This window comes from Bubalus kerabau, chromosome 1, assembly GCF_029407905.1.
Source record: "Bubalus kerabau isolate K-KA32 ecotype Philippines breed swamp buffalo chromosome 1, PCC_UOA_SB_1v2, whole genome shotgun sequence".
NCBI lineage: Eukaryota > Metazoa > Chordata > Mammalia > Artiodactyla > Bovidae > Bubalus > Bubalus kerabau.
In genome coordinates this window covers 17,202,138-17,216,872 of record NC_073624.1, presented here as the reverse complement: position 1 = coordinate 17,216,872, position 14,735 = coordinate 17,202,138, and the positions used below count along the sequence as shown (strand labels likewise).

The following is a 14,735-nucleotide window of genomic DNA, read 5'->3' as shown; positions in this document are numbered from 1 at the left end:
GACCAAGTTTACATCCTTTTCTAAATAAGAGTGACCTGGAGCACTTGTAAGCATGCCCTCATTAGCCTCTAAGACAGGTGAGAAAGCACGTCAGCTCACTCATCTTACATTTCCTTTGAGAAAGATGGCATTTGAGGACCAATCCTCTAAAAGCATTTGACATGGAGCTTGCTAAGTTAACAGCACAGCAAAAAGTTAATTTATTCAGAATATTTCATTTTGAACAATTTTCATATGACACAATTACAGGTCAGCACTACTCTATTGAAATCCAGGCAATTAGAATATCTGAGGCTTCATCTCATATTTAATACACCATCACGAGAAAGTCACCGGGGATGTTCCCAGGGCACTGAGTTCAACATCATCGTACCCAGCATCCTCTTTCTTCCCCTGGAGCATCCAGAGGCTCTCTTCTCCTTGCCCAGGATCAGCTGCCTCTCTGGAGAAGTTCGGATAAGATCCTGAAGTAGAAAAGAGAAGTTTGATTAGAACTGAGACACGAGGATGGGACAGAACCCTCTGGTGGAAGGGAGTCAAGCAAGTGCTTATGACAAAGCATCCCTGGGACCCAGGTGTGGGGAGGGAGGCTCAGGCTATTTCACATGAGTTCCAGTGAGGATGGATCCCAGCTGTCCTCTCAGATCCAGTTCATGTGGTCTCCTGGGCCTCAGTGCATGGGGAAATCCTGCATCACAGGAGATCTGTGCTCAGGAGCTCTGGGAGACCTGCTTCCAGGCAACACAATACCAAGGAGATGCCCAACAACAGTCAGAATCATAAAAAGGAATTTAAATATTCTCCTTTCACAGGTGATAGAGGCAAATTCACAGTAAAAGGGAGACTGGAGACAGGAAAAATCAGAATTCCTCAATCACAACCCAAGTCTGCTCTTAGTTAACTTGACTCCTGTCCCCAAATGTCCACAAATAGTATCAAATGTGTAGCCACAGATATCTCCTCCCCAGAAACTACACAGGCCCTCGGATGGAGAAATACTCTTTTCTAGAGAATGAGTGTCTTCTCGCAGCTACTGAAATATCAGTTTATTGTGATACACCCAGTCAAGGGCTTTGGCATAGTTAATAAAGCAGAAATAGATGTTTCTCTGGAACTCTCTTGCTTTTTTGATGATCTCTGGTTTTGATTTGATCTCTGGTTCCTCTGCCTTTTCTAAGTGCAGCTTGAACATCTAGAATTTCATGGTTCATGTCCTGTTGAAGCCTGGCTTGGAGAATTTTGAGCATTACTTTGCTGGCGTGTGAGATGAGTGCAATTGTGTGGTAGTTTGAACATTGTTTGGCATTGCCTTTCTTTGGGATTGGAATGAAAACTGACCTTTTCCAGCCCTGTGGCCACTGCTAAGTTTTCTAAATTTGCTGGCATATTGAGTGCAGCACTTTCACAACATCATCTTTTAGGATTTGAAAGAACTCAACTGGTATTCCATCACCTCCACTAGCTTTGTTCAGAGTGATGCTTTCTAAGGCCCACTTGACTTCACATTCCAGGATATCCGGCTCTAGGTGAGTGATCACACCATCATGATTATCTGGGTCATGAAGATTATTTTTTTGTATAGTTCTTCTGTGTGTTCTTGCCACTTCTTTTTAATATCTTCTGCTACTGTTAGGTCCATAACATTTCTGTCCTTTATTGTACCCTTCTTTGCATGAAATATTCCCTTTGTATCTGTAATTTTCTTGACCAGATCTCTAGTCTTTCCCATTCCATTGTTTTCCTGTTTCTTTGCATTGATCAGTGAGGAAGGCTTTCTTATCTCTCCTTGCTATTCTTTGGAACTCTGTATTCAAATGGATATATCTTTCCTTTTCTCCTTTGGTTTCACTTCTCCTCTTTTCTCAGCTATTTGTAAGGCCTCCTCAGACAACCATTTTGCCTTTTTGCATTTCTTTTTCTTTGGGGTGGTCTTGATCCCTGCCTCCCGTACAATGTCATGAACCTCCACCCATAATTCATCAGGCACTCTGCGTATCAGATGTAATCTCCAGAATCTATTTGTCACTTCTACTGTATAATCATAAGGAATTTGATTTAGGTCATACCTGAATGGTCTAGTGGGTTTCTCTACTTTCTTCAATTTAAGTCTAAATTTGGCAATAAGGAGATCATGATCTGAGCCACAGTCAGCTTCCGGTCTTGTTTTTGCTGGCAGTACAGAGCATCTCCATCTTTGGCTGCAAAGAATATAATTAATCTGATTTCAGTACTGACTATCTGCTGATGTCCACATGTAGAGTCCTCTCTTGTGTTGTTGGAAGAGGGTGTTTGTTATGACCAGTGCATTCTCTTGGCAAAACTCTATTAGCCTTTGCCTTGCCTCATTTTGTACTCCAAAGCCAAATTTGGCTCTTACTCCAGGTATCTCTTGACTTCCTACTTTTGCATTCCAGTCCCTTATAATCAAAAGGACATCTTCTGTAGGTGATAGTTCTAAAAGGTCATGTATGTCTTCACAGAATGGCAACTTCAGCTTCTTCAGCATTGCTGATTCGGCATAGACCTGGATTACTGTGATATTGAATGGTTTGCCTTCATGTATGCAACAATGCAAAGATATTGTTAAAACACTTGTTACATTTTTGAATTTGGTTTAGTTCAGTTCAGTCACTCAGTCATGTCTGACTCTCTGTGACCCCATGGACTACAGCACACCAGGCTTCCCTGTCTATCACCAACACCCAGAGCTTGCTCAAACTCATATCTATTGAGTTGGTGATGCCATCCAACCATTTCATCCTCTGTCATCTCCTTCTCTTCCTGCCTTCAATCTTTCCCAGCATCAGGGTCTTTTCTAAAGAGTCTGTTCTTCGCATCAGGTGGCCAAGGTATTGGAGCTTCTACTTTGGCTCAGTCCTACCAATGAATATTCAAGATTGATTTCCTTTAAATTCTCTGGGTTGATCTCCTTGCCATCCAAGGGTCTCTAAAGAGTCTTCTCCAACACTACAGTTCAAAAGTATCAATTCTTCAGCACTTAGGTTTCTTTTACATATGCTCAATTAATCGATAAGTTTCTCTTTCGGCCATGACACAATGCTTGCAGGATCTTAGTTCCTTGACCAGGGTTGAACCTAGGCCCTAGCAGTGAAAGTGCAGAATCCAAACCTCTGGACCACCAGGAAATTCCATAATCTATAAATCTTCATGCAAGTATATCACATACAAAGTGATAAGTTTATGTCACATTATGGAGACATAAATGCCAAAAGCAGAGTGATTCCTCACTCCTTGCAAGGGATCTGACAGCATTAAATATGGCATATGGTCAAGATGATGCTACCAAATACATGAAATTACCTATATTTTGAATCTCTAGGGAGGCTGGGCATTGAGGAGCACAAATTCACTCTTTTCAGATAGAAAGATTGCAGGAGATCAACTGACCCCACTCACCTGTCTGAGAGGACCTCACCCCATTCTCCTTCTCTGGGGACACTTCCTCCTCGTTCCCCTGAGAGGCAGAAGGAGTTCCAGGCACTGGTACTTCTTCAGCATCATCGTAATTTTCATCAGGGACATCAGTCCTCTGATCTGGGGGTTCCAAGAGCAGACAAGGGAGTGGATGAAACCACAGTAAGTGGGTTGGTCTGGGGAATACCTAAGATACCTTCTGATCCAGAGTTTCTGAGTTTCTGAATAGAGGCACCAGTTACTCCTTGTTTCAAAAGACTTTTTTCTCTAAGACCATGTTTCATTTTGATGTGTCCATAAGCCAAAACACGATTTTACATATCTCAATTTTTTCTGGTAGAAAGTACATATCTCAAAGCAACTCTTCCACCACTGAGCATTGCTAAAGTACTTTGACAAATTGTGCTTTACAGATGTTATTTTTTTAAAAAACATTGTGTGCCTGTGGTGATTCTTGACACAGAGAGACCAGCCCCAACATGAGACATCACAGAACAGCCAGAGAAGGAGAAGGACGAACCCCATCTGGACACAAGGGATGCCTCTGGACCATAAAAGGAAAACCATTCCCCTTAAATCTCCTCTCTATAAGGGAAACTCTCCTCCCCAGAGCCCAGCCGAGGCAGGTCCACCTCTATTTCCTGGAGCGGATCTGTAGTCACTGTTGTCCTCACCATCCCTGGTGTAATACGGCAGTTTAGTCAGTGAGAACTCTGACGGGAAGCCTCGTGTGGAGACAAACATCACACAACACACAGCATGACCCTCCCCACACCCACGGGACCTGAGTTAAGGCTGAGAAGGGACTGGCTTGGCTTCTGCAGTGTAGACAGAGGCTGGGAGGTCACAGGGCTCTAAGAGGCCATCCTGCCTCTTTGGAGGAGCCATCTCTGTGAGCCTTGGACACACATGGGGTCGGTAGACGCTGAGAAGATGTGCACAGCCAGTGGGTAGTGACAACAAGAGATCCCAGGAGGGCAGACAGAGACACTCACCTGGGCTGCCCAGACCTTCCTTCTGGGTCAGAAGGTAATCGAGCTCCTCATACACAGCTTCAGCAAGAGCATCTTCATAGCTGGATAAGGCTGAGAGATCCCCCAGCAGGTCAGAGAAGCTTCCCCAGATACCCCAATCCAGCCAGCCCACCTTCATCTCCCTGGTGCTCACATGGGGGCTGCCAGGACCTCAGCATCGTCTCCTACCCCATGCACCATGTCAGCAACTTCTCCCTCTTCTGACCCTGATTACAGCTCAGTGCCAACTGTGTCTGGTCTCACAGGAGAGGTCATGACTTATGAGAGTTCACACCCCAGTCCTAAGAACCTCTGTCTACTCAGCCCTTAGAGCTCAGCACAGAGCACATGGAGTCTGAAACTCAGAACAGTACCTGGCCCAGGTTCCCCTCCTCACACCTGCCCCATCTCCTGCCTCCACACACTCTCCCTGGTCCCCAGTTCCCCCTGCAGCCCACCTCTGCGCTCTGCTCTCCATCTGAGTAGCTGAGTCACCAGGATGACGAGAACCAGGAAGAGAAGGGCCCCCAGGATAAGGCAGAGGATCCCAGGAAGGGAGAAGATGCCAGGGAGAGAATTTGAGGTTGTTCTGGTCCCTAAGGAGAACAGGAAAAAGGGCTGGAGATAGTCTTGGGCACAGAGAAATCTCTGTGTCAGCATTTTAAGGAGCTCCGGACAATGGCATCTCAGCCTCAGACAGTGTCAGGTCTCACCTGGGTCTCATCCTGAGACAACTCAACTCCACCCTGGTCAGTGTGGCCCCGAGGCAGAGGTGGGGATTGTCAGGGAGCTGCCCTGCCGAGACAGCCTCTGAGGACCCAGCTCATCCCTTCTCCTTGGACTTCAGGAGACAGAGCATCAAACAGTCCAGGGACTTGCACCTCTCTGATGAGGAGCAACACTCAAGGGCAGATGGGAGATCCTTAGATTCTACAACATGGAATCCAGACTTCCTTGGACCCCAGGCATGAGAACATTTGACCCTGGACATCAAGGCAGGGGATTTCCCCAGTATAATGTCCTGACTCCTCCCCAACATCCATGGCTCCTCAGACTCTTTCCTCTTCTGAGTTGTCAGAGAGCCCACAGAAGAGGTCCCCAGTATTTGAGTATTCTCTCCTGCCTGTGGATGGATCACACTACCTGCTGTAGTCGTGGGCACTGTTGTCCTTACACCTAAAGAGAAAAACAGTAGTGTGGGGAAGAAGAATTGGTCAGAACACAGGGCAAACCTTTTCCCTCCTGAGCCTGAAATCACCCCTCTCAATCTCCACAACATCAGTGTCCAGTCCTCCCAGCTCCCTCATCCTAGATCAGAGCCCCAGCACTCGGGATGTCTGAACACAAACTCCCCACCATGCCCGGCCCGCCCCAGTGCCCCTGCGCTGCCCCGGCTCACCCAGGGTGACCCCGAGCCCCTCACTCACCAGAGCACCTCACACCAGCATCCTCCTCGTGCTTGCAGTCGCTCTGCCCCCAGGGCTCCGCAGCACAGTCCCACAGGGAGGACTCCCGGCCCCCACACTGCACCTCATCCAGCCAGATGCTCCCATTTCCAGGGCCAAACGCTGCAGACCGCACGGCTTCTAGGGCCTGGCCACAGTCCAGCTGCTGACACACCACCTCGGCCTCTGCCAGGCTCCAGGAGTCATCGCACACGGTGCCCCAGGAGCTGCTGTGCCAGACCTCCACCCGCCCTGAGCACTTGCTGTCTCCTCCCCTGAGCCGGAGCTTCTCTCTGTCTGAAAAGGCAGCAGCCCCTCCTGTGACTCCCCTGGTGGGAGGAAGGAGCCCCTGGGAGCCACAGGGGAGGGGGCAGGCTGACGTACCTGTGCAGGGGGCAGCAGTTGGACAGCTCTTGGGTCTTCTTCCTGCACACAACGGGGAAACAGTGGATCAGGGACAGCTGAGGGTGTTCCTGTCCCCACATAATATTATCTAAGGTCCATGGCTCAGTGCAAATGACATGTGAAAACACAGGCTCATTATATCCTGGGCTGAAACATTCACTGCATCTGATCACCAGCTGAAATTACTTTAAATATTTACTTGTTTATCAGTCTTCACACCCCACAGCAAATATAAACACAGACATCTATGAATGTACACACACTCCTCTGAATGAAAGTTCCATTAGAAGAAGGACCTTGTATATCTTATATGTGCCATGTTTCTGCTATTAGGAGAGTGCCTGCTCATTGTATGCACTCATTCAACAAATATCTATGGAAAACCATTTCGAAATGCCTAGATGGGGGCTTGATAAATATTTATTAAAGGAATGAATAGACAAATACAATTCAGTGAAATAAAATTTCTTTTTTTAAATTCATACTAATCAGTGAAATAGTAAACCAAATATGAATTAATGGTAACAGTCTATGATAATAGTTCATATTAAAAATAATCAGTCCAGAAGCACAGAGTCAATTTATATTCAAAATCTCATGTACATAATTTTAATGGAAAATTATTAGATTATAAACTACTCTTACCTATTATTCAGTGTGACAAGTGGGCAAGTGAAGACTACTGTTGTAAAAGGAAACTCTCTTTTCTAAATTTATTTTTAATTGGAAGAAATTGCTCCACAATGTAGTGTTGGTTATGTGTGTGTGTGTGTGTTAGTATGGACAGGCTCATCTGTCCATAGGATTTTCCAAACAAACATGCTGGAGTGGATTGCTATTCACTTCTCCACTGGATCCTCCCTACCCAGGGATCAAACCCAGGTCTCCCACACTGCAGGCAGTTTCTTTGCTGTCTGAGCCACCAGAAAAGCCCATAGTTTTGGTTAGGAATCTCTTAAAAAGAAAGTATACAGGAAAGACTTAGTAGAATTCTGAGAAGATATATGGACACATAAATGTACACACTGAGTAAGCCAGAAATTTTTGCAATAGTTAAAAAAAGCCTACTGAGAACAATTTGTATTGAGAAGATGCAGAAATAATAAACAAAAGACTGAAAATATATACAAAAGAATTGAAGCTGAGAGAAATAGAAATTCAAAAAAACAGAAGGGTAAATAGTACCTGTCATAAAGTATCAATATTTATATATTCTTTCCAGATCATCCTATCAAAACTCCTACCCATTCTATGCAGAGAACCTCTGAGAAAACGATGGCAGGACCTCTGTGAGCAGGTTGCTCATTTTCATGGTCAAAGATTTTACCACCTCTCAATTCACAGGGTTTAATTGTAGGGAAAATATCATCAATAAAAGGTCTCACAGTTTAATGCCTCTTTGGCCTTCAAATGAAGAAGACAAAGAGATGAGCAAATAGAGGCAAGGAAGGGAGTGAGCCTCTGCTTTTGAAGTATCTGATCCCACATTCTCTTAGCTATGGGTTTCAGGCAACATCCAGAATACCATTCAAGGTGCACCTGAATGGGGTGTGTGTGTTTGTGTATGTGGAGGAGGAGGGAAGGAGAAAGAGAAACAGAGAGAGAAATGTTGAAGGAATAAGGTGCTATGGTTTAACTATTTGTCACCTTCTCCAACATTTATTTATTTCATTCAAAATTTACTGCTGAAATCTCAGTTCCCAGTGTAACAGTATTTAGTGGTGGAGCCTTCTCAAACTCTTCCAAAAACAGAAAAAAAGATCACTTCCAAATTCATTTTATGAAGCCAACATCAGTCTGATACCAAAGCCAGATAAGGACATCATGAGAAAAGAAAATTACGGGCTAATACTCTGATAAGTACAGGTGCAAAAATCGTCAACAAAATATTAGAAAACTGAATTTGACAAGACACTAAAAGAATCATACACCATGATCAAGTGATATTTGTTCCAAGGATACAAGGATAGTTCGACATTCACAAATTAATCAATGTGATACACCAAATAAACAAAATGAAGGTAAAAATCATATCCTCAAAGGATGCAGAAAAAGTGTTTGACAAACTCAACATCCACTTACAGGAAAAACTCTTTTACAAAGTAGGTATAGAAGGATTGCATTTCAACATAATTAAGGCCATATGAAAAGTACACAGCTAACATCATACCTGACTGTAAAAAACTAAAAGCTTTTCCTCTGAAATTAGACACAAGACAAAAATGTCTCCTCTGACCACTTTTATTCAACTTAGTTTTGGTAGTCCTATCCAGATCCATCAGGCGATAAAAAGAAACTCAAGATATCCAAATCTGAAAGGAAGAGGCAAAACTGACACTATTTGCAGATTGGAAAGTGAGAGTGTTAGTCACTCAGTCATGTCTGACTCTTTACAACCCCAAGGACTGCAGCCTGCCAGGCTCCTCTGTCCACTGGGATTCTCCAGGCAAGAATACTGGAGTGGGTTGCCATTCCTTCCTCCAGGGGATCTTCCTGACCCAGGGACTGAACCCAGGTCTCTTGCATTGCAGACAGATTCTTTACCATCAGAGTCATGAGGAAAGAAACCCCCTTACGTGATATTATATGTAGAAAACGCTAAAGACTTCAGCAAAAATATGAGAACTAATACACTCAGTAAAGTTGTAGAAGAAAAATCTGTATACGAAAATCATATGCATTTCTTTTTTTTTCCATTTTTCTTTTTTTTTAATTTTATTTTATTTAACTTTACAATATTGTATTGGTTTTGCCATATATCAAAATGAATCATATGCATTTCTTTACACTAACAACAAACTGCTATAAAAGAAACTGAGAAAACAATTCTACTTGCATTTGCATGAAAATGAATAAAATATCTAGGAATAAATTTAACCAAGGAGGTGAAAGACCTGCACACTGAAAAATATAAACACATTGATGAAAGATACTGAAGATGACTCAAATAAAGGGAAAATATTCTGTGCTCATGGATTGGAAGATCTAATATTATTAATATGGCCATACTGCCCAAAGCATCTACAGATTCACTGCAATCCTTATCAAAATTCCAATGGAAATTTTCACAGATACAGAAGAAACAATCCTAAAACTTGCATGGAACCACAAAAGATGCTCAATACCAAAGCAATCTTGACAAAGAATAACAAAGCTAGAGGTGTTGTGCTTCCTGATTTCAAACTATATTACAAAGCTATATTAATCAAAACAGTATGTCGTTGGTATAAAAATGAACACAGAGATCAATGGAACAAAATAGAGAGTCCATAAATAAACCCGCACTTCTATGGTCAATTAATTTTTGACAAAGAAGTCAAGAATATACAATGGGAAAAGGAGAGGTTTTTTCAGTAAATGATATTGGGAAAACTGGACAGTCACATGCAAAAAATGAAACTGGACCACTATCTTACACCATTCACAAAAATTAACTCAAAATAGATTAAAGACTTGATCACAAGCCCTGAAGCCATAAAATTTCTACAGGAAAAAAAACAGAAAATAAAATCCTTAACACCAGTCTTTGTGATGATTTTTTGGATCCGACATGAAAAGCAAAGGGAACAAGAGTAAAAACAAGCAGTTGTGATGACATAAGGCTAAAAAGCTTCTGCCCAATTAAGGAAGCCATCAACAAAATGAAAAAGCAATGAATGGAATTGGAGAAAATATTTGCATATTATATTTCTGGTAAGGATTATTATCCAAAATACACAAGGAACTCATACAACTCAGTAGCAAAAAACAAACAGTCTGATTTTTTTTTAATGGGCAGAGAACCTGAATAGACATTTTTTTAAAGAATACATACAACTTGCCAATAGGTACATGAAAACATGCTCAACACTATTAATCATCAGAAAAAAACAAATCAAAACCACAATAAGAAGACCTCATATCCTCTAGAAAGGCTTTTATCCAAAAGAAGAAATAACAGGAGTTGAGGAGAATGTGAAAAGACAGGAAAGCTTTTGCACAGTTAGAGGGAATGTAAGTTGATGCAGCCCCTATGGAAACAGTATTGAGGTGCATCAAAAATTAAAAATAGAACTGCCATATGATTTAGGAATTTCACTTTGGGGTATTTATCTGAAGAAAACAAAAACACTAAATTGAAAACCCAATGTTCACTGCAGCAACACATGTTCAGTTGCTAGGTTGTTTCTGACTCTTTGCAACCCCATGGACTACAGCATGCCAGGCTCCTCTGTCCTTCACTAACTCCCAAAGTTTGCTCAAATTCATGTCCACTGAACTGGTGATGCTATCTAACTATCTCATCCTCTGTGGCCCCCTTCTTTTGCCTTCAATCTTTCCCAGCATCAGGGTCTTTTCCAATGAGTCAGCTCTTCTCATCAGGTGGCCAAAGTATTGGAGCTTCAGCTTCAGCATCAGTCCTTCCAATGACTATTCAGGGTTGATTTCCTTTAGGATTAATTGGTTTGATCTCCTTGCTGCCCAAAGGACTCTCAATTCAATTGTGGCATCCAATCACCACAATTCAAAAGAATCAACTCTTTTTAGCTTCTTCTATAGCCCGGCTCTCATGTCCAGACTTGACTACTGGAAAAAATATAGCTTTGACCATATGGACCTTTGTCAGCAAAGCGATGTCTCTGCTTTTTAATACTCTGTCTAGGTTTGTCACAGAGGAGCAAGCCTCTTTTAATCTCATGGCTGCAGTCACCATCAGCAGTGATTTGGGAGTCCAAGAAAAGAAAATCTGTCACTGTTTACACTTTTTCCCCTTTTATTTGCCATGAAGCGCTGATGATCTTAGGTTTTAGAATGTTGAGCTGTAAGCCAGCTTTTTCACTCTCCTCTTACACCCTCAATGAGAGGCTCTTTAGTTCCTCTTCGCTTTCTGCCATTAGAGTGGTATCATCTGTGTATCTGAGGTTGTTGATATTTCTCACAGCAATCTTGATTCCAGCTTGTGATTCATCCAGCCTGGCATTTCCTATGATGTTCTCTGCATATAAGTTAAATAAACAGGGTGACAATCTACAGCCTTGACGAACTCTTTTCCCAATTTGGAACCAGTCGGTTGTTTCATGTCCAGTTCCAACTGCTGCTTTTTGATCTGCATACAGGTTTCTCAGGAGGCAGGTAAGGTGCCCTGGTATTCTCATCTCTTTAAGAATTTTCCACAGTTCATTGTGATCCACATGGTCAAAGGCTTTATGTAGTCAATCAAGCAGATGTTTTTCTGGAATTCTCTGGCTTACTCTATGATCCAACAAATGTTGGCAATTTGATCTCTGGTTTCTCTGCCTTTTCTAAACCCAGCTTGTACATCTCGGAAGTTCTCAGTTCACTTACTGCTGAAGCCTAGCTTGAAAGACTTTGAGCATAACTTTGCTAGCATGTAAAATGAGCACAGTTGTGAGGTAGTTTGACCATTCATTGGCATTGGCCTTCTTTGAGATTGAAATGAAAACTGACCTTCTCCAGTCCAGTGGCCACTGATGAATCTTCCAAATTTGCTGATGTATTGACTGCAGCACTTTAACAGTATTACCTTTTAGTATTTTATAGCAATATGTATGAGTCAAACAATGTAAGTCTTCACTGATGAATGGATAAAGAAAATGTAGTATAGACTTATATCCACCCATAAAAAAGAAGAAAATCTTGCCAGTTTTAACAACATGGATGGACCTCGAGGGCATTATGCTAAGTGAAACAAATCAGACAGAGAAAGAAAAATACCATATAATCTCATTTATATGTGTCATATTAAAACAAAAAGCAAGTTCAGAGATGATGAGTAGTTGGTGGCTGCCAGAGTTGGGGGATTTGGTGTGGGCAAAGGTAATCAAAAGGTATAAATTTGAATTATAAAATTAATGGGTGAAGAGATATAACATACAGCATGGTGAATACTGTATTGTCTATTTGAAGGAGGGCAAGAAAATACATCTTAAACATTCTCATCATGTAAGAAAAATTTTTAACTATATATATGGATCTATATATATGGATCCATATATAGAGATATAACTAGACTTACTGTATGATCATTTATCAATACACACAAACATATAAGCATTATGTTGTACACAGCAAAAAATATAATGTTGTATCAATTATATCAATTAAAAATTTTCATAAAGCAAGTTTGGAACATGTAGATTAAATTAGCTCCATCCAAACTTCATTTTATAAACTCAATTTAAACCCATCACTTAGATTTTAAAATATCAAATCTCACTAACAACATCCTACAGGGTTGGGAAAGACACAGAAACAGACATAAGTCACCTTCACACGAGATGTAGGCTTCCTCCTTTGGAGAGCATGAACTGTATTTCCATGGGCCAGAAGGACACTGCCAGAGAGAGGTATCAGTTTTCCGACACTGAATTAAATCTACCCACCGGGGTCTAGAACCTTCCCTGAGACCAACAGAGGTGTTGAGACTTCCACTGTCCCCACAGCCAAGCTGACTGCAGATGATGGATACGGTGACATCATCCATGGGGCTGCGGCAGACACTGCCCCAGGTCCCGTTGTAGAAAACTTCCAGCCACCCAGCACACTGCTGGTCCTCACTGACCATCCTGAGGGCCAGGAACTCTAAGATTGAAAGACAGGAGACAGGACACAGTGAGCACCCCACTCAGTGCTCTGGGTCTTCCTCTCTCCCCAAAATTGTGAACATTCATCTGTGACCCAGCTGAGGAAGCAAATCCGTTATATGACCAGAGTGAAGCTTGTCTCCTTTTCACCTGACTTTGTCCATTTGTGTCTGTCTTTCTAAATATTTCTACCACCATGATGTAGTGGATATGAACTGAGAGGAAGACCAACCTGGACACCTGCAGGGAGAGGGAGCCAACTCCTGCTTCCTGACAAAACATCTAAAAGAGTGTATGAAAGGGATGTGATGTGGACAGTGTGGAGGCAGATGGAATAATGGACCCACAGATGTCTACATGGAACCTGTGTCTATGTTTCCTTATCTGGCAAAGGGGACTTTACATATGTGATTACGGTATGGTGCTTGGGATGGTAAGAGTAACCTGAAATACGGCAGATTAACCACCTGAGCACGGTCTAATCAAATTCTTAGACTCACTGTCCTTTAAAGTGGAATCCTTTTCCTCGTTCTGGTTAGAGGGAGATGTGAATATGGATAATGGTTAGAGAGGTGGAGCATTGCTGGTCTGATGATGAACAGAATGGGGTTATGAGTGAAGGAAGGCAGGTGGTTTCTAAAAGCTTGAAAAGACAGGAAACAGATTCTTTCCCAGAGGCTCAGAAGTGATGTGGCTCTGCTGAAACTTTTACCACAATCCAGTGAGATCCCTGCTGGACATCTAAGCTACAGAAGTGTAAGGAAATAAATATGTTGTTTTAAAACATTAACAATGTAGCAATTTGTTATAGAACAAGCAAAAACTAGCACAGTGGCTTTAAGATGTCTCTACTATATGTTCCAGAAGGGTGAGCCCTGATTTCAAGAAAAACTGTGACAAAAGACTCTTCCAGGAAACACTACTGAGAAGAAAGGACCAGAGTCTCAGCTGCTGCAGGAGGCAGTGAAAGCACCTCGTCTTTACCTCTGTTGGAAGGGTTCATGGAAGGAAGCCTCCTTCTCTGGTCCTTTCAGCATCTCTCCCTCAGGGCTCAGACCCCCATCCTCCTGGGCCCCACCCCTCCCCCAAACTGTGGACAGTGTGCAGCACAGACCTGAGCAGATGACCCCGGCATCCTCCTTGTGTCTACAGTCGTGCCGCCCCCAGCCCCGGGAAGGGCACGTCCACACCTGGGACTCATTTCCAGCACAGTTCAGGTCGTCCAGCCAGATGGGCCCTGATCCTGCCCCAAAGTGAGCAGACCCTGTGGCATTAAGGGCTTCTCCACAGCCCAGCTGCCTGCACACCACGTGGGCATCGTCCAGGTCCCAGCCGTCATCACAGATGGTGCCCCAGGAGCCCTGGTCAAGGATCTCCACTCTCCCAGCACAGTGACCGCCCCCGTCCACCAGGCGGAGCTGCCTGCTGTCTGAGGAGAGAGAAATGGGACAATGGGGCGTCGACCTGGGGAATGAGAAGGGTCTTCTGTCCTGTGGGACACTCACCTGAGCAGTAGGGGGCGCTCTCCTCTGAGGCCGCAGATCCTGCTGGTTCAGACACAAAGTGGTCGCACTGGGGCAGCACCTGGGTCTGGTTTCCTGAAGAAACAGTGATGATTAGACGGTTGGGAGGGTTAAAAAACAGGAAAGCCAGTTAAACTAAATAATTTTTAGGAGGGGAGGGAAGTTTGGGGGAAAATGGTTACATGTATGTGTATGGCCGAGTCCCTGGCTGTTCACCTGAAACCATAACAACTTTGTTTAATCGGCTATACCCCAAGACAAAGTAAAAAGTTCAAAAGAAAAAAATAAATAATGACCTAGTGATGGAGCTGAGATGAAAGCTGGAACATA

The 14,735-nt window shown here is 43.0% G+C and overlaps 1 protein-coding gene across 1 annotated transcript in view; it reads right to left on the bottom strand.

The window, feature by feature from the left end:
• Positions 1-318: 318 nt before the first annotated feature.
• LOC129644204 (antigen WC1.1-like) overlaps positions 319-14,735 on the bottom strand; it is a 55,317-nt gene continuing 40,900 nt past the window's right edge. The window contains exons 11-20 of the mRNA XM_055569717.1: positions 14,388-14,480; positions 13,997-14,311; positions 12,566-12,880; positions 6,278-6,319; positions 5,876-6,190; positions 5,592-5,624; positions 4,907-5,044; positions 4,431-4,520; positions 3,418-3,555; positions 319-464 (exon numbers count right to left, since the gene is read on the bottom strand). Of these exons, the coding sequence (XP_055425692.1) occupies positions 319-464; positions 3,418-3,555; positions 4,431-4,520; positions 4,907-5,044; positions 5,592-5,624; positions 5,876-6,190; positions 6,278-6,319; positions 12,566-12,880; positions 13,997-14,311; positions 14,388-14,480 (1,625 nt within the window). The remainder of the gene's footprint in view (positions 465-3,417; positions 3,556-4,430; positions 4,521-4,906; positions 5,045-5,591; positions 5,625-5,875; positions 6,191-6,277; positions 6,320-12,565; positions 12,881-13,996; positions 14,312-14,387; positions 14,481-14,735) is intronic.